At 36.6% G+C, this 20847-nt stretch overlaps 1 protein-coding gene across 5 annotated transcripts in view; it reads right to left on the bottom strand.

Annotated features, from left to right (window-relative positions):
* The window catches only part of NFAT5 (nuclear factor of activated T cells 5), a 115014-nt gene that overhangs the window by 56507 nt on the left and 37660 nt on the right, over nucleotides 1-20847 (bottom strand). For 4 of the 5 annotated variants that reach the window (XM_065925655.1, XM_065925656.1, XM_065925657.1 and 1 more), the window contains one exon: nucleotides 1133-1258. In XM_065925655.1, coding sequence (XP_065781727.1) covers nucleotides 1133-1258 — 126 coding nt within the window. Of the gene's footprint in view, nucleotides 1-1132; nucleotides 1259-20847 lie in introns of those variants that run through there. The other variant, XM_065925659.1, reaches the window with a different exon arrangement.

The raw sequence follows: 20847 nt of genomic DNA, 5'->3' as shown, positions 1-20847 counted from the left end.
TTTCCTGCCCTCCACCAGGAAGGCTGCAGGTTGCACTGTACGGCTCAGGGGAAATATTGGTACACAAAACTGACTGGACTTAAGTTAATACAAATAAGAAAAATACCCAAAGTTCTACTTGAGTACCAATACCCTCATTTAAACCACAACCTTCCACTTCACTGTTCTCTTTGAAACAAAAAGAATTTACTGAAAACAATCCTCTGATTGATTTTAAGTACCATTTTAAAAGATGAGAGGTATCATATTGGGCAAGAAACCTCTAATCAGTAAGAGACAGATAAAACTTCAGAGTTTATGTACATATAATTTTTTAACTTTTTTAAAAAACCAAACACACTTAGTAATCTGTAAACCCAACTAAAAAAAGAATTACAGTTGGGCAATCTAGTATTATTGAAAGCATTCTTATTATTTATCATAATTAAGACATTTTCTTATTAGTTTATCTGTCAATCTTTTCTTTTAATTCAGTAAAAATTTGAACCAATTTTATATAATTATAAAGTGTATGATTTGAGAGCTGATTAAAAATAAACTTGATAAATTTCAAACATTATTTTTCATACTTTTTCACTGATATAAAAAAAAGTATCTTTATATAAACATTACATTCAGATCTTCCATTACTTTTGATCGAATTTAAAGTAAGTGTAAGGTCACACATGTTTTTAAGTGTAGAGAAAAGGTAATATAGTAACACGCTACAAACAAAAAAAAACTTGAGTGCTTGAGTCCTTTTTCAGATTACATGAAATAAAACATTTTCCCCTTTGAGCAAACTTTAAAAAAAAACTGTTTTATAGACTCAAATGTAATTTTCTATCCACAGCTTGGTATTTAATAACTTTATTATGTGGAGTCAACCAAAGAGCTTTAAACTCACTCCCATAGTTGAAGATAAGATCCATTCTGGGAGATAGCACTAACAAATATGCCAATGTGAAATTTTAAGAAATAATACATGTATAAGACTATTATATAGAAAATTTTTAATGTTAAAAGTATGTATTTTTAAAACCTCCTGAAACAAACCCTCAAATCACACTCTTTAATACAAATTTTGCCAGCACTGTTCATGTTGACCAGATAATGCTTTAGTTTTCTTTAAAAAATAAAATGAAATGCATACCAGCAGCAACTACAGCTGGAGGAGGCGAGCCTGCCTCACCACCACTTGTCTGACTCATTGATGCTACAGATGTTTCTCTAGATGGAGGTAACTGTAACTCCTTTGGGAGAAGATCATAGACAGATTCTGTTGGAAGAAAGAGAAAAAAATTTTATGAGCACAAAATTAATGTCTTTCCACTCACAGGAGTTATATTATTCATACACACACACACACACACACACTAAACTTCATGTAATTACTGTTGTAAAAATTATTAGCAAACATTCTTCTTTTATTATAATTTTAGTGAACTGCACAAAGAATTTTCCATTCATTCTGACTCCCATTTTCTTCTTGGCTTTTCTTTTCATGCTGATGATATACAGAAAAAGTTACTAAAATTTTTAAACCATATAAAACTAGACAGTAGAGATGTCAAATAACCCAAGATGCTCCAACACCTTTCTTTGTATTAAAAAAATAAGTATTATATATCATCCTTTACATGTAAGATGGCACATACTAGTGTATATCAGCTATAAATTGGCTTCTTCAAACAGACCACTAGTCTACTCCTACTCTTTCATCCAGCACTTTCATCAAATATTTTAATTTGCTACCACACTGAATTTTTCCCTCCTAAGGAAGCTAAAAAGAGGAATGTTATGATTCAAGGAACTACTTCTTACTCTGAGGTATCTCCAACTCAAGAAAGACACAAGCATAGAATTCTCTGAAATGAAAAAGCATAAATGCCTTTATTAGACTATGATTACTTTTGTATCCTAGATTAAAGAATACTGTATCTTTTAAATATACTTTATAATAATTGTCCATAAAATCAAATGTATATCTGCTATTCAAAATTTATTTTATAATTATTATTACATGCATTTTAGACAGAAATAATAATCAAGATATCCTCTAAAGATAGTAGAATCAATGTTGGAAAAAAGTTCAGAAGACCAGTTAGAATCCTATGTTCATTTTCTAAAGAATCAAGGCACAGAGTTTAAGGCACTTGCCTAGTATTCCAAGAAAAGCAACATTTCAACAGTTAAGGAAGATTATTATTTGTACTAAGTGATTAAAAAAATAAAAGGAACACTAGAAGACATTTTATCCTTGGTAGCAAACCATATTGCTAGTTAACTGTTTACTGAATTCAAAAATACTTTGATTCTCCCAGTTAAAATATGTATCCTGAATTTCATGCAGATAGGAATAAGAAAATATCATGAAGGAAAGCTAAAATTAGAAGCTGTAGTATTAAATGATCTTTGTTCATCCTCCCAGTTAAAATATGTATCCTGAGTTTCATGCTGATAGGAATAAGAAAGAATATCATGAAGGAAAGCTAAAATTAGAAGTTGTAGTATTAAATGATCTTTGTTCACAATAAAGAATCAACTCAAAATTTTCTTTTGAAAACTATTACCTAACACTTGAAATTCATCTTCAAAGCATTTGGCAAATTTTATATCTTTCTGAATGTAATTACAATTTTCAGCTTGTTAAAGCATTGCTAAAAGCCTTAAGTGTTAGTTCTACAAGGTCTTGTAGTCTTCATAGCACCGTTCAACTTCAGCTTTTTCAGCATTACTGGTCGGGGCATAGAGTTGGATTATTGTGATACTGAATGGTTTGCCTTGGAAATAAACAGAGATCATTCTGTCATTTTTGAGATTGCACCCAAGTACAGCATTTTGGACTCTTTTGTTGACTATGATGGCTACTCCATTTCTTCTAAGGGATTCTTGCCCACAGTAGGAGATAATAATGGTCATCTGATGTCCAAAAAAGATGTCCTTTTCATTATAGGGGGCTGGGATGCAAAAGTAGGAAGTCAAGAAATACCTGGAGTAACAGGCAAATTTGGTCTTGACATACAGAATGAAGCAGAGCAAAGGCTAAAAGAGTTTTGCCAAGAGAACGCACTGGTCACAGCAAACACCCTCTTCCAACAACACAAGAGAAGACTCTACACATGGACATCACCAGACGGTCAATACCAAAATCAGACTGATTATATTCTTTGCAGCCAAAGATGGAGAAGCTCTATAGAGACAATAAAAACAAAACCGGGAGCTGACTGTGGCTCAAATCATGAACTCCTTATTGCCACATTTAGACTTAAATTGAAGAAAATAGGGAAAACCCGTAGACCATTCAGGTATGACCTAAATCAAATCCCTTATGATTATACAGTGGAAGTGACAACTAGATTCAAGGGATTAGATCTGACAGACAGAGTGCCTGAAGAACTATGGACGTAGGTTTGTGACACTGAACAGGAGGCAATGATCAAGACCATCCCCAAGAAAAAGAAATGCAAAAAGGCAAAATGGTTGTCTGAGGAGGCCTTACAAATAGCTGTGAAAAGAAAAGAAGCAAACGGCAAAGGAGCAAAGGAAAGATATACCCGTTTGAGTGCAGAGTTCCAAAGAACAGCAAGGAGAGACAAGAAAGCCTTCCTCAGTGATCAATGCAAAGAAACAGAGGAAAACAATAGGATGGGAAAGACTAGCAATCTCTTCAAGAAAATCAGAGATACCAAGGGAACATTCCATGCAAAGATGGGCACAATAAAGGACAGAAATGGTATGGACTTAACAGAAGCAGAAGAGATTAAGAGGAGGTGGCAAGAATACACAGAAGAACTATACAAAAAAGATCTTCATGACCTAGATAATCACGATGGTGTGATCACTCACCTAGAGCCAGACATCCTGGAATGCGAAGTCAAGTGGGCCTTAGAAAGCATCACTAGGAATAAAGCTAGTGGAGGTGATGGAATTCCAGTTGAGCTACATTTCAAATCCTAAAAGATAATCCTGTGAAACTGCTGCACTCAATATGCCAGCAAATTAGGAAAACTCAGTAGTGGCCACAGGACTGGAAAAGGTCAGTTTTCATTCCAATCCCAGAGAAAGGCAAAGCCAAAGAATGCTCAAACTACCGCACAGTTGCACTCATCTCACACGCTAGTAAACTAATTCTCAAAATTCTCCAAGTCAGGCTTCAGTAATACGTGAACCATGAACTTCCAGATGTTCAAGCTGGTTTTAAAAAAGGCAGAGGAACCAGAGATCAGATTGCCAAAATCTGCTGGATCATTGAAAAAGCGACAGAGTTCCAGAAAAACATCTACTTCTGGTTTACTGACTATGCCAAAGCCTTTGACTGTGTGGATCACAATAAACTGTGGAAAATTCTGAAAGAGATGGGAATACCAGACCACCCGACCTGCCTCTTGAGAAACCTGTATGCAGATCAGGAAGTCAACAGTTAGAACTGGGACATGGAACAACAGACTGGTTCCAAGTAGGAAAAGGAGTACGTCAAGGCTGTATATTGTCACCCTGCTTATTTAACTTCTATGCAGAGTACATCATGAGAAACGCTGGGCTGGATGAAGCACAAGCTGGAATCAAGACTGCCGGGAGAAATATCAATAACCTCAGATATGCAGATGATACCACCCTTATGGCAGAAAGTGAAGGAGAACTCAAGAGCCTCTTGATGAAAGTGAAAGAGGAGAGTGAAAAAGTTGGCTTAAAGCTCAACATTCAGAAAACTAACATCATGGCATCTGGTCCCGTCACTTCATAGCTAATAGATGGGGAAGCAATGGAAACAGTGAGAGACTATTTTTTTGGGCTCCAAAATCACTGCAGATGGTGATTGCAGCCATGAAATTAAAAGATGCTTGCTCCTTGGAAGAAAAGTTATGACCAACCTAGACAGTATATTAAAAAGCAGAGGCGATACTTTGCCAACATAAGTCCATCTAGTCAAAGTTTGATTTTTCCAGTAGTCATGTATGGATGTGAGAGTTGGACTATAAAAAAAGCTAAGCTCTGAAGAATTGATGCTTTTGAACTGTGGTGTTGGAGAAGACTCTTAAGAGTCCCTTGGACTGCAAGGAGATCCGATCAGTCAATCCTAACGGAAATCAGTACTGAATATTCATTGGAAGGACTGATGCTGAAGCTGAAACTCCAATACTTTGGCCACCTGATGAGAAGAAATGACTCATCTGAAAAGACCCTGATACTAGGAAAGACTGAAGGTGGGAGGAGAAAGGAATGACAGAGGATGAGATGCTTGGATGGCATCACCAACTCAATGGACATGAGTTTGAGTAAACTCCAGGAGTTGGTGATGGACAGGTAGGCCTGGCATGCTGCAGTCCATGGGGTCGCAAAGAGTCGGACACAACTGAGCGATTGAACTGAACTGAACTGAGAAGGTTTAAGTAAATTATTTCCATCTTTCAAAGAATATAAAGGGAAAGAGTAGGGAGAAACTAATTAAAACAGAAATGCCACATCATCAAATATTGATTTTAATACAATTATTTTTCTCAATTCATGCTGAAAACAAGCGCTTCTTGTATATAAAAGAAAAGCATACTCAAGACCTTTTTTGGGGGGAGGAGATAAACAGAAAGAAACATGAACACAAAATTCACTTAAAGAGAAAGGATCTGCCAAAATGCATTTATGTCAAGGGAGAAAAAAAAACAACAAACCTTAGAAACAGCCCAGTCACTAACCACATTTCACTTTCCCAAAGAGGAATACAAAGTTGAGTCTAAATTAGAAGTATAAAAGCAGTGCTAGTAAAAATACACTGGAAAGTAACTAAATATAGAACTTCTTATATCTCAGTCTTCCCCACAGCCTACCCTCCAAATCAAATAAGTCAAGTAGAAGGTGTAGGACGCATGGATTCATTCCTTCACCAAAGGTATTTTCTGATTATCTGACTCAAGTGTTTGAAAATTAGAGAATTCAGAAGTTTTATCCTATCTTTCCAAGGAAAACAGCAGTTAATAACAGTCCTTACCATCACAGGCTCTGACTTTAGACAGAACTCTATTGGCTCCGCTACTTTAAGCAACTTAAATCCTCAATGAAACTTTTATTTTAGCCTATTATCTCAAAGAGATTCCCTCCAAGATAAAACTATACAACCTGACCACATACACTGGTCTTACTCTCAGGCCTGTGTGTATGCTAAGTTGCTTCAGTTGTGTCCTACTCTTTGCAACCCTATGGACTCAGGCCAACCTGGTTCCTCTGTCCATGGGGATTCTCCAGGCAAGAATACTGGAGTGGGTTGCCATGCCCTCTTCCAGAGGCTCTTCCCAACCCAGGGATCGAACCCAGGTCTCCCACATTGCAGGCAGATTCTATACTGTCTGAGTCACCAGGGAAGCCTGAAGAAGAGCATAGGCCTTTTAAATACATGAAAACAACAAACAGTCCTGCCTCATGTTAAGCAGCCATATCTGTTATCCTTGCATTATCTGTTAAATCAGCTAAATAAATATGGGAGGAATGAAATTCTAGATTTATAAGCATAGGATATGAAGAAAGAGAATGGGAAACCTATGATGGAAAAGCAGTTTGCCGAAAAAAGACTTCCTTAGAAAACAAAAGTATAATCTGTACTATATTTTTTTTAAAGAATCTACTAGATTTTAAAAGAATTTTCAAGATTTTTCTTTTAGAGAGAGAAAATGGTTACAAGGTTTCTTTTTGGGGTAGTAAGAATTCCAAAATTAGATTATGGTAATGGCTATACAATTCTATAAAATATACCAACCACCACTGATTCTGTACACTTTAAATGGGTGAATCTTAAGACATGCAATTTATACATGGGTAAAAGCTATTTTTAAAAAAGAGAAACAGGAATAGAATAAAGATAACTGAGAACTGCACAAGAGTGAGCTAGGTCTCTCAATGTTCCTAATAAACTTCATGGACAAAATACCTCTTCACATAGTTTCTGTTTATAAAAAGTGAAACTGTGAAGGCTAACCTGCAAACTAATTTAATTGCTTTTTAAGGTTCTTCTGTTAGATTGGGAAAATTTGACAGTCATAGGTATCCTACTTTCAATAAAATAACCTGATGAAAATCTTTAAAAGTTCTTATGAATAAGATGAATTAATGTAGACTTCATAAAACAGATGCCTCTAAGCAATAGCACTCAAAAATGTACGGGTTCCCCACCTTGAGAAACGCAGTTAGTTGTTACATCAACAAATTGAAAAAAGATAAGGAATTTGCAAAAGACACAGGCCTAAGAGGAATACATCATATGTCATAATTCATCAGAGATAATGAAAAGCTGGAATATCTGCCCAAAAGAATAAAGTGAACTTTGATACAGATCAACGTAAAAGCTGGTAAAAAACTGCTCTTGTGCAGTGTACTCAAATGCACTTAGTCTCTTTCTCATTCTTTTTTTTCAAAATCTAGAAATGATTTTACTTTTGTTTTTTAAAGAATTCTTTTCTTGGTCTTTCAGAATTGGGGTGATCATATTTTTTCCATTAATGTGCTAATAATTTGTGCAATAATAATGTTAATCAACTCATTTAATGGTTTATTATGAATTTTAGTTGACCAAAATTCCAATATAAGTGGGATTAAGTATCCATGTAACAGACTTAGATCAAGTACAATACAATAGTTACCATAAATTATTAACATAAGTGTACAAAAAAAGGAAATTAGGCAGAAAAGGGAACAAACTCAGAAGGTCAAGAATTTGTTTTACATTAGTGCAACAGTGCAGCGCCTACAGCAATTAGAGGAATGAAACCATTTTCGGATATTAAAAGCAAACTAATGCTTCCCAATGTTTGGTGGGAAGGCAAACAATGTAAAACTTGGCTGACTGGCTGGTGTGTGTTTTCAGTCAGTCATTCAAGAAATTCTAATTGATTCTTTTATATCACTAGTTATTTCTGGGCAATTTGGTCTTTAACTCTGCAACACTGGCTATACGGGGAGTCTCATCACACTGCATCAAACTCAAGGAGACAGAAATCCTATCCTGAGGGCCCAAGGCAGTGAAAGAGAAGAAAAAACTGGTAACTTAATAGTGAAGCAATTTTTTTATTCTTCTCAATCAGAAACTCTGTTTCCTAACTGCTGATCAACCAAATCCCATTGTACTATTTTACATGTTGCCCAGTTTCAAAAAGATGAAAGACTTCAAACCCTTATACTTCTCACTTTCCCACAGAAGAGTCCAGGGAGACAAAAACAAATGAAACAGCTGAGAAAAGACATGCTTTTCTAGTTTTTTCCCTTTGCAAAATAATGCAATTACTGCAATTGCAATTACAGCTACCATTTATTGAGCACTTGGCTGTTGGCACAGACACTGTTCAAAGGTCTTTTATATACATACTCACTTAATTTCAAAATAATTATGTGAGGTCAGTTTTACCAATACAGAATGTGAAACTTGTTTAACAGTTTAAAAAAAAAAAAAAAAAAGGAAAAGAAAAATACATGTGATAAAACAACAAAAGAAGGGAATGACAAAGTTTAGGACAGCAATTTCCTTTGATGGGGAGACAAGGATATAGGACAAAGGAGTAGCAGAAATAAGTTGGTCTGGATAGCAGGTTCAAGAATGTTCTTTTTACTAAAATATATAATCTATTCAAAAAATACTATAAAAATTAAAGCTTTGCATGGACAGTGCATAGCCTTCAGAGTTGCTATAAGGCTTAACTAAGATGATCTGTTAAAAAGAACTCTATAAATTATCCTTGGGGCTTCCCTGGTGGCTCAGTGGTTAAGAATCCGCCTGCCAATGCAGGAAACAAGGGTTCAATCCCTGGGTTGGGAAGAGCCCCCAGAGAAGAAAATGGCAACTCACTGTAGTATTCTTGCTTGGTAAATTCCATGAATAGAGGAAACTGGCGGGCTACAGTTCATGGGGTCACAGAGTCTAACAACATCGCCATTTTGCCTTTGTTGATCTGATAGCTAGCATTCAATATTCAGCTGCTTCAGAGTCCACCTACTCTTGAACTTTTCTGAAGACACTTATTAACTTTCAGGTAACCAAACAAATCATAGTTGTACACAACTAATACCAGAGACTTATCTTCATACAGAGATGAACAATATAAAAGGTGGTAGTGGTGGAGTAAACGAATGAATGTTTCTATTCCACTGTCAAGCAATCAGCTAAATGGAAGTATTTGTGGTTAAAAAAAAAAAAAATACTTTGTGTTGGAAATGCTTTTAAAAATTAATGAAAAGTAAATTAATGCTCAGCACAGATATTAGTTATTCAAATAATGAGTGCTCCCTGATACTAGATGCAAACACTCTAATAATACTGGAAATGTATTTATAAAAGTTTGTATCTTGTTTCTAAAATGGGATTTCACTTTGCTTTTTAACTCTATATACAAAGCTACTTTAGCATCAAGAAGAGTTAAAAAAAGACTTACAAAGAGTTCTTGTAAATGGTTTGGCAAACTAATTGCCTTACTCTTCCATGTCTTTATTAACTACCTCAATAAGCTGGTGAATCCCAAGGCTATGGTTTCACATCAGACATTCTAAAACAAAATGCCTGGCACCTCCACTGTGCCAACATACTTCTGCATTGAAGAGAGACAGCATTCACTCTGTTAAAAACACTTTGGGCTTGACAGTCATCATACTTGGCATCTCCACTGGAAAATGTACTGGCTGCAGGTCTACTGGATATTTGGTTTCTAAAAGATTATTAAGTCCAAGAATAACTTGTATGTGATCTCTGTTTTAATAAATTTTTCTCATTTAAATTTAAATCCATTTATTAGTTTGCTGTTACTTATTTAATTGTATCACCTCTTTTTGAATATATTTTATTACTGTTTTCCTCAAGCTAGTGGTCTACAATAATTTTAAACAATATGCAGTAGCACAGACTGCAACAATTTGGGAAATAAGAAGAATAACTTGAGATCTACTTTTTCTAATAGGTATTATTTTTCACTTTAAAATCTCACAATTATTTTCTACATAACTTAGTAACACTTATGAGATACAGAATTGAGTATTCTATTTAACCATTTTTGTTATATATTATTCTTTCTTAATTTATTTATATTATTTTCAGAAGAAGCTATTTAAGTCTGTTCTAGAAAAAACACTTTCAAAGTCCTACCTATGACCTGAGTATCACTGAGTAAAAAACCTTTATTGACTTATAAGTTCCAAACATCTTATAAGAATATTTTTTCAATACAGCTTTAAAGAACTGTAGAGTTCAGAGCTGAAGAAGGGTAAGGAGGACTTGGGCTGAGTGTCAGAAGTAAAGAATGAGGAGGGAACCCGTGGTGCGGGTGGGGGAGGTGGAGGACCAGCAATGGTTTCGGAGCCCAAACAGGGTGAGGAAAGCATTAACGGGGAGAGGGAGGGAGGGTGAAGAGTACCCGGTGCAGAGTCCAAGCAACGTAAATAAAATATCTACAGCCTAGTATGTGGTGCCAGAACCCAAGCACAATGAATAACTTATCTAGGGGTGGGGGTAGGGAAAGGTGGGAAAGAGTGGAAGGGTGGGATGACAACCAAGAAAGCAGGATGAGAAGAGGAGATTGCACCTGACACACAGAAGGACAACCTACTGGGTTAGAGTCCAAGCAAAGTCAAAGTCTCCTGGGATGGGGAGCCCAAACAGAATGAGGACGGTATGTAGAGGAGGGAAGGCAGAGAGTCTAGCATGGGTGTCGGAGTCAGAGCATGGTGAGAAATGTACCTTTAAGGGGATGGCACAGGATATCACAGCTGAAGCCAGTGAGGTGACAGAGGATAGCCAACACAGGGAAACAAAGCTTGAGCAGGATACAAAGGGTATTCATGCAAGGGCAGCCAGCTCTGGGTGTAAGAACCCAAGCAGTAAGAAGGATGTCCACATAATAGGGCTGCCTGGGCTGGGTATCAAAGATTAAGCAGGAAGTAGAGTGTGCCCATGAGGGGAGTGTGGAAGACCAGCATGGGAATTAGAAATTTAAGCAGGGTGTGAAGGGCATTCATGTGAGGCCTTCAAGCCTGAGCAGGATGAAGAGGACATTCCCATGGATGGGCAGCCCAGCATAAGATGCTGGAGTCCCAGTGGGGTAAACAAGATATTCATGAGGTTGAGGGGGCAGGAGCATAGGGCATCTTTTAAGTAGAATATCAAAATCTTAGTTAAGGTGAAGGCTATCTGCCTAGCAGGGCTGCCCAAAATGGGGAGTCAGAACCCAAGGAGGGTGAGGAGGGTGTCAACAGATAAGCAAGAGGGCAGCTCTGGGTGTCACAGCATACATAGGATGAAGGAGGAAAGCAGTCACAGTCTAGAGGCAAGTTATGTATATCCAAGTTGGATAATTAGGTATCAATGTGTAGGAAAGGGGGAAGCAAAGGCAAAAGAAGCTCAATTACACAGAGGGAGATTGCTCAAATAAGTAAATATATTAAAATTAAAGGGAATAAATTTTTGCAGTGTTGAACAAAGGAGTTACAAACACAGGGAGAAAAACAAGAAGGAACCATATAGTACTAAACTGCAACTGGTGGTATCAGCATGAACTCATAAGAGAAAGAAAAATAAAAATATAAATGTATACAGGTATATAAGGGCTTGCCTCACAGCTCAGTCGATAAAGAATGTTTCTGCAATGCAGGAGACCCGGGTTCGATTTCTGGGTCGGGAAGATCCTTTTGAGAAGGAAATAGCAACCCACTCCAGTATTCTCACCTGGAGAATCCCATGGACAGAGGAGCCTGGCAGGCTACAGTTCATGGGATTGCAAGAGTTGGACATGACTTAGCAACTAAACCACCAGTGTCTGTAACTTCCTGAGTTGGAGACTGAGATTGGTGGATGACCAATGACAAATATATATATATATATATATATATAGTTCAGTTCAGTTTAGTTGCTCAGCCGTGTCTGACTCTTTGTGACCCCAGGGACTACAGCACATCAGGCCTACCTGTCCATCACCAACTTCCGGAGTTTACTCAAACTCATGTCCATTGAGTTGGTGATGCCATCCAACCATCTCATCTTCTGTCATCCCCTTCTCCTCCCATCTTCCATCTTTCCCAGCATCAGGGTCTATAAGCATACCTATATTCCCTAGCTCTGTCTTCTGAAAGATTCTATGACCCCAAAAGTACCCCAAAAGCATACTCTTGGAAAATAAGCATACCTAGTATCCAGATCCTGGTTTCTAAATACTCTTTTCTACTGAAAGTAGTTAGGGCTTCTTTGAGAAATAGCTGTTATCAGGACTTGGATACGAAAAGTATAAGATTAGCCTGATATATATATTGTTTTGCTAAAGTAAAGAAGTACTCAAAGAATTTAAGGAGACATGTCAAAAGGATACAGAAACTATCTTGACCAGGCTCTCACTAACCAACATAAGCATGAAAACAAGCAATGGAAGTTCCCTGGCAGTCCAATGGTTAGTACTCAGTGCTTTCACTGCCATGTCCTGGGTTCAATTCCTGGTTGGGAAACTAATCCTGCAAGCCGTACAGCATGACCAAAAAAGAGAGTAATAACAGTAACAGATTAAAATCGAATGAAAACATAAAAGCTCATACTGACATAAAATAGTAATGAATAAACTGGAAGTATGATGAGGAATGAGATATTTATATAGTTTCAAAGTACAATGTCACAAAATATTTACTGATTACAAAGGAGAAATAGGGTAACTTTAGAGAAGTCTGACAGATACCATCTTAATCAAGTGATCAAAGGGAATATCATCAGCAACGATACAAATCAAAACTGTATGCCACCCTAGGATGCAGAAAGAATACATCATTATTTCTGTGGTATCTATACCAAAGATGCATAATTTGAATGCAATCATCAGGAACATTCCACAAATAAGTGACCTGTAATCTTCTAAAGTATCAGAACTGTGAAAAGTCCAGGAAAGACCAAAGAAGTTGTTTGACACCTTATATTTCACACTCATCAACTCAGTATTTTTAGCTATGCCATCTCATCTTCACTAACACCCTCAACCTGACAGAACAATTAAACATGCATTCATCATATATTTAGCTCCTGTACTGGACTAAGGACACAACATAAGAGGAAATCACTCTTAAGAAATTCACAGTTGAAAGAAAATAAAGTTAGTCAAGTTTAAAATAATGCGATATGCTACAAATGGGAGAAAATATTTGCAAATGATGTGACAGTCAAGGGCTTACCCTCCAAAATATATAAACAGCTCATACAACTTAACAACAAAAAACAAACAACCCAACTGAAAAATGGGCAGAAGACTTTAACAGACATATCTCCAAAGAAGACATACAGATGGCAATAGGCACATGAAAAGATGCTCAACGTCACTAATTATTACCTAAGTGTAAATCAAAACTACAATGAGGTACAGCCTCACACTGGTCATAATGGCCATCATTAAAAAGTCTACAAATAACAAATGCTGGAGAAAGTGTGTAGAAAAGGGAACCCTCTGACACTGTCGGTGGGAATGTAAGCTGGTATAGTGGCTGTGGAAAACAGTATGGAGGTGTCTCAGAAAACTAAAATCAGAATTACCATATGATCTAGCAATTCTACTCCTCTAACAAAACTGTAATTCAGAAAGACAGATGCATTCCTATCTTCAGAGCAGCACTATTCACAATAGTCAAAACAGGGAAACAAACTAAATGTTCATCAACAAGCACATAAAAAAAGATGTAGTCCATACATACAATGGAATATTATTGAGTCATAAAAAAAGAATGGAATAATGCCATTTGCAGCAACATGAATGCAACTAGATATTATCATACTAAGTAAAGTCAAAATGAGAAAGTCAAATATCATACAGTATCACTTATATGTGGAACCTAAAACATGCAACAAATGAAACTATCTATAAAACAGAAACAGACTTATAGAGAACAGATTTGTGTTTGCCAAGTTGGGGGTAGGGAGAGGAATGGACTGGGAATTTGGGATTGGTTGATGCAAAATTATTACATTCAGAATGACTAAACAATAAGGCCCTAAAGCAAACTATATTCATTAAGTGTTAGTGTTGGTTGCTCAGTCGTGTCCAACCCTTTGCCACCCCATGAACTGTAGCCCTAAAGGTTTCTGTCTATGGAACTCTCCAAGCAAGAATACTGGAGAGGATTGCCATTCCTTACTATATTCAGTATCCTGTAATAAACCATAATGGAAAAGAATATACAAAATAATGTATATATGTGTATGACTGAGTCACTGCTATACAGCACAGGTTGGCACAACACTGTAAATCAATTATACTTCAATAAAAAATGCAATATGTGCTTTTTTTTTTAAACATTTATTTATTTATTCGGCTCTGCCGGGTCTTAACTGCGGCATGTGGGAACTAGTTCCCTGACCAGGGATCGAACCCAGGACTCCTGAACTGAGAGCATGGAGTCTTTGCCACTGGGCCACCAGGGAAATTCCGCAATATGCGCTTTAATAGAAATATGGACTGTTATGCAACTGGAGAAGAGGGAATCCTAAACACTGTCTGTAAAGGTCAGAGAAGGGTGCATGGAGTATGTGACACCTGAGGTCAACCTTAAACACTGAATTGGGTATTTGACAAACATATTTGTGAAGAAGGAGGAGAAACTGTAAAAGAAAATCTGAACAAGGAGAGTGTTTACATTTTGCTTGTTTCAGGTTTTTTTTTTTTCTTTTTCAGTTTTTCAAGTTATTCAGTTAAATTAGAATACAGTAGTTACATGGAGAAGTAGCGAGAGATGAGTCTACTGAAGACATGCAGGGGTAAGATCATGAAAGGCCCTGTATAATCATTCTAAGCAATAAAGATTTTATCCCTTTTCTTGAGTGTTTCAAGAAAAGACATGATAAGCTCAGATTTATATTTGAGGATGGTCACCTGCCCAAGTATATGCAAAATAGACTACATCCTAGAGGTGGTGAAGAGTTAAGTTTTTTACAATCCTCTAAGTAAGAAATAATGAGGTCCTGAACCAAGGCAGTGAGAATGGCAAATAGAACACAAATTTAAACATTTTCAGGAAACTGATGAACTAACTGAATTGGATGACTGGAGAGGGAGAGACAGAAATAGTTCCAGGCAGCACATAGAAACTCTGGCACAAAAAATAATGTAAGGTGGTACAGTGTCCCATGATAGAGAGTTTAGGAATAAGAGTAAAACTGGAAAATCAACAAATTTAGTTTTAAATGATGAGGCTGAGTACCTAGTGAATGTATAAACAGGAGAGGAATCTACAATTGATGATACTGGGTATATGACTGCTTCATTTTTCACTTAATACAAATCTTGTGCTAGAACTGGGGCAGAAAATGGTTAATTTAAAGTTACTGCTTGCTTTTGAAAATACATATGTGTATGAAAGAAAACAAATTTGCCCATGATCTCACCATCCAAAACATAGTATATTTATGTTTTCTTTCCCTATTTTTCTATACATATTTTTTAAAAGTTGAATAATGTACATAAACTTAGTATCAAACTTTTCATTGAACATAACATTAATTTCTCATGTGTACTGTAACTGACACCCTCATATTGTTATGTATCATCCTTATGTCTATTTTCTCTCTCTCCAACTAGTTGAAAACTCTTCAAGGGCAGAAATTATGGTATGTCTTCTTTGAATGATTAAAGTTTAGTGGTACTATACTCACAATGGGAGTTCAATGTTGCTGATGAGGTTATCAAAATACTAAAGAAAGTTACTGGGTAATTAATAATTTTTAGTTATGAAATAAACTTCATGAAAATTTCTAATTTTCATATTATTTCAAAAACATTGCTAATATATAAAAGAAGTAATAAATGACATATCAGCGGTGACAACATTGTACCTGCTATAGAATGAAGCACAGTTGAATAAATATTCTCATTCATTTACTCATTCACTCAACAAATATCTACTGAATGCCTAATGTAAGCCAAGCACTCTCTTGGTTCCTGGAGATACACCAGTTACAAATCAGACAATCTGTGCCACGAACCTTTCACTCAAGTTTAAATTTCGGTGATGGCTTGCTTGCTAAAAAGAGGAGGCTCCAGTGTCCCGTAATTTTCTGTCCTTACTAAACTCACATGTAACTGTGTGTGAAAGTCGCTCAGTTGTGTCCAACTCTTTGTGACCCCATGGACTATACAGTCCATGGAATTCTCCAGACCAGAATACTGGAGTGGGTAGCCTATTCCTTCTCCAGGGGGTCTTCCCAACCCAGGAACTGAACCAGGGTCTCCTATACGGCAGGCAGATTCTTCACCAACTGAGCTACCAGGGAAGCAAAATAAGTTCATTTCTGGAATATAAGCAGTAGAAGCATCTCAACCAAGAGTCAGACAGGACTGAGTGACTAAACACAATGCATAGAATATGTATACACACTTGCAATTTAGCTTACTGTTTCTAAACCAACACTGAATAGAAATCTGTTTCACTGCTTAACAGTCAACCATTTTAAATAGTCATATATTTAATAAACTAAAATAACCATGTACTTATCAATGTATATAATAATCAATGAAAATGAAATAAATAGAGCATTATTTTATGCATATTTGGTTTTGAACTTGAAAAGACAGTTAATAAATGATAATCTCATTCATTCATAAAGCACATTATTTTACTGTCCATTATGTGCTAGGCACAATAATAAATAAAATAGAGTTCTTAACTTCAATGTTATTTCTAATTGGATGAACTTTGGATTACAAGGTACCTCAGGAGATTATTTTCTAAAAGAACAAAAACATAATTTTATCACCACTAATTTGTTTTGTGTATGTAAGTGTAGACACTAAAGTGACCTGTATCTGTTTTCAAACATTTACAGTCCAGTGAGGTAAACTGCATGGAATAGTTAATAATTAAATCCATTCTGCTGTTAAATTATTAATGTTTATAGTTTTTACCTTTTACAAAAATAATGCCATAAACATTCTTATATGTGCATATATATACTTCCATTGGAGATATATATATATATAGGTTGAAATCGCTGAGTCAGAAGATACAGTTCATCAAATCTTTAACCCATTTTTATATTTGGCTGTTGTTTTTTAAAAATATTAATTTGTAGGAGTTCACTATATATTCTAGATGCAAATCCTATGTTAAATGTACATACTGTAATATGGTTTGCCTTTCCACCTCCATAAAGTTACCTTTAATAAACAAGAGTTCTTAATTTTAATCAAGTTCAGTATATGAATCTTTTCATTTATGATTAGTGACTTTTACATACTGTTTAAGAAATATTTGCATGCCCCATGAACATGAAGATATTCTGTTTTCCTCTGGAAGTCTTTGTGCTTTATCTTCCATATTTATGCCTATGATCCATCTGGAATTGGTTTCATTATATTATTGAACTCAAAGTTCATTGTTTTTCACGTTGATATTCAATTGATTCATCAAAGAACGTTTGTTTATAATCCAGAAAGAAATGTCTTGGAGGCATTCATTTTCAGAAAGATGGAATAGACACACTTTTCACTACTCCTTCCAAAAAGTTCAGCTAAAAACCTTGAATACTACATACATTTAAAAGGAAAACGAAACAAAACTAAGAAGATCAAAAGGTGAGATAAAAAGAAAGTACGTCAGCCACGAATTTTCTTTTTGCCTCATATATACCAGACTAGGTATTGGGGAGGCTGATAATCTGGTAACGCCAATGGGCACAAGCTAAAAAAGTCACAAGTTATTTTAAAATCAGTTTCAATTTATTGATATTTCTTGTTACATTTTATAATTTTCTGCCTCTTTCCATGACTGGTGGTTTTTGATAAAAATAAAACTTTCAGAACCATGGTAATGATTTTTGACTTGATGCCAAACATTGAGAATTTCACTTTGTGTCCTTATATTCTCATATTCCTATAAATATTCTTGAGCTTTACTTTGGGTTATAGTTAAGTTACTAGGGAACAGTTTGATCCTTTTAGTTCTTGCTCTTAAAGCTTTGTTAGCCGTGATCAGAGCATGTTTGGCCCAGTATTACTACCGAGGCAAGATCCTTCTTAACACTGCTCATGTGTATAAAAGGTATTCTACGGATTCCCTGCTGGTCTGGTGGTTAAGAATCTACCTGCCAACGCTGGAGGCACAGGTTCGATCCCTGATCAGGAAAGATTCCAAACGCCGAGCAACAACTAAGCCCTTGAGCAGCAACTACTGAGCCTGCATGCTGCAACTAATGCAGCTCACATGCCTAGAGCCCATACCCTGCCAACGTGAAGTCACTGCAATGAGAAGTGCCCGTGTACCACAACTAGAGAGAAGCCCCTGCCTGCTCCGACTAGGAAAAACCCTCATGCAGCAATGAAGATCCAGTGCAGCCATAAATAAATAAATAAAACTTAAAGAAAGTATTCTACTCTTGCTGCTGCAAACAGGCATCAATATCCAGCCTTTAGTGAGATCTGAGCACTGTTTCCTCTCATCCTTTTAGGCAGTTCTTTCCTCAATTGTGGATGGTTTTCCACCTGCATGTAATGATCACCACTTAGCTAAATATTCAAAGGACACCCTCTGCAGATCTCTAGAATTCTCTGTCTCCATTTCCCTCCTTTCTAAGATTCTGTCTCTGAGAACTCTAGCTATCTTGGCTTTCCCAGACTCCTAGTTCTACCTCCTCAACTCAGAGACTACTGGACTCTATTTGTACTTCTCCTTTCACACCAAAGCCTGGAACTTTCTCCAAGGAGTAAAGCACTTGCAGGGCTCTTCTTGTGTTTGTTTGTTTTTTTCTTCAAGGATCACTTTCCTTCACTGCCTGATGTTAAATGTGAAGAGACCCATTGTCTCATATATTTATCTGGCTTTTTAGTTGCTTCAGGAAAGAGGGTAAGTAAGTAAATCTGGTCCCTGTGTTTAGCCTCATCTTGGCTAAACACAGAAGCCATTATAATTTTAACCCATATTAGTATGTTCTTTACTCAGAAAGAACTTAGAACTAATATCATCATGTTTTACTTGTGACAGTGAAGTGAAAGTGACAGTCGCTCAGTCGTGTCTGACTCTTTGTGACCCCATGGACTATACAGTCCATGGAATTCTCCAGGCCAGAATACTGGAGTGGGTAGCCTTTCCCTTCTCCAGGGGATCTTCCCAATCCAGGGATCAAACCCAGGTCTCCCGCATTGCAGGTGGATTCTTTACCAGCTGAACCACCAGGGATTTAAAGAACTTTTTTAGGTTATTCAATTAAATATCTGATAAATACTATAATGTGCCACATGTAAAAAATACTGGGTTAAGTCCTTCAAGGTTTTAAAAAAATGAGAATCTTGTAAAATTACAAAAATACTCTGTACATAAAGACCCATACAAATGTACCCTTTGTGTTCTATGCACAAAGGAATATGTAAAAGAAAATAAAGACACAGTAGGCTATGCCCCCCAAAAACTGAGTATCTGAACTTCCCTGGTGGTCCAGTGGTTAAGAATCCACCTGCCAATGCAGGGGACATGGTTCAGTCCCTGGTCTGGGAAGATTCCACATGCCATGGGGCAACTAAGCTCATGAACCACAACTACTGAGGTCCAAGCATCCTAGAGCCCATGCTCCACAAGAGAAGCCACTGCAATAGAAGCCCAAGCACAACTAGAGAATAGCCTCCACTCACTGCAACTAGAAAAGGCCTGTGCATAGTAACTAAGACCCTGGTGAGGAGCCATAGATAGATCGTAGGCCAAGGTCTTGAATAATCAATAAAATAGACTTTCAAGTCAGATATAGTAAAACAGGCAACACAAACCTATCATAAGACCAGTCTATAGCAATAAGCAATTATCAGACTCAGATATCTTCTAAAACCTAGTTGTGACTGTTCATAGCAGCAAGAGTGAAAACTAGGCTATTAAAATGTATAATTACATGACACTATAATTATAAGATAATAGTACCAGTACTTGTTGAATGAGTATTTATGAGTGTCTAATTTATGACCATGCACCCTTATCCCTTCTCCATTCTCTTTCCCTCCACACTCTCAAGATACAATGATTTTCAATACTTTAGCCATGCACTCCCTTATTTTATTTCTTTGCAAATGCTATTGTTTCTCCCTGAAATACTGACTTTCCCGCAGCCCCTTTCAACAGTTATTTCTTCCCCAAAAGCGTTTCCTAACCACTCTAGTCTTAGCTGGGCATCCTTTCTCTGTATTTCCTCTAACAGAACACTTACCACCCACTGTTTCACAATTACCAGTTTACCTCTGTGTACTTCTTATTAAACTACATATGTCATGAGGACAGTGGACATAACCATCTCATTCATACTGTCTTCTCAGCAACAGCACAGTGCCTGGCACAAACAGGCATTTATTTGATGAATGAACAAGAAAACAGAAGCAGTGGGAATACATAAGAATGCTGATAAACCATATAACGAAAGAAGAGGCAGAAGGGTCAGAGTGAGGGGGGGAAAAAAAGCCAGGAAAAAACATATAGAAAGAGTCAGAGGATAGCTTGGAGAAAGTGTCAAAAAGAACAGTCTTGGAAGCAGATGCCCCAAAATGAAAATGCCTCATTTAGTTCGAATAAGAAAAACTGGAAAGAATGTTTTTATTTGGTGTGGCAAAAGATATTTCTTGATACCTTTGCCAAGGAAGTATTAAGGGAGTGATGGGGATAGAAGCCAGAAGGAAAAGAGTTGAGGAAATAAATGCAGTGTAAGCAGAAATATAGACTACTATTTCACAAAGTCCTTGCAAGGAGATAAAAAAGAATACTTAAGGAGACAGGGCCAACTAATGGGTTTATGTTATTTTACTGTGTGGAAGAAGAAATATGTATGCTTGACAGTATAAGGAAAACAGCCAGTAACAAGGAAAAGTTTGAAGATTCAAGAGAGAACATACAGAATAGATTTAATTAAAACACCAC

The sequence above is a fragment of the Muntiacus reevesi genome, chromosome 2, assembly GCF_963930625.1.
Source record: "Muntiacus reevesi chromosome 2, mMunRee1.1, whole genome shotgun sequence".
Lineage (NCBI taxonomy): Eukaryota > Metazoa > Chordata > Mammalia > Artiodactyla > Cervidae > Muntiacus > Muntiacus reevesi.
The sequence above is the reverse complement of the archived record's forward strand: the minus strand, read 5'-3'. Positions and strand labels throughout refer to the sequence as shown.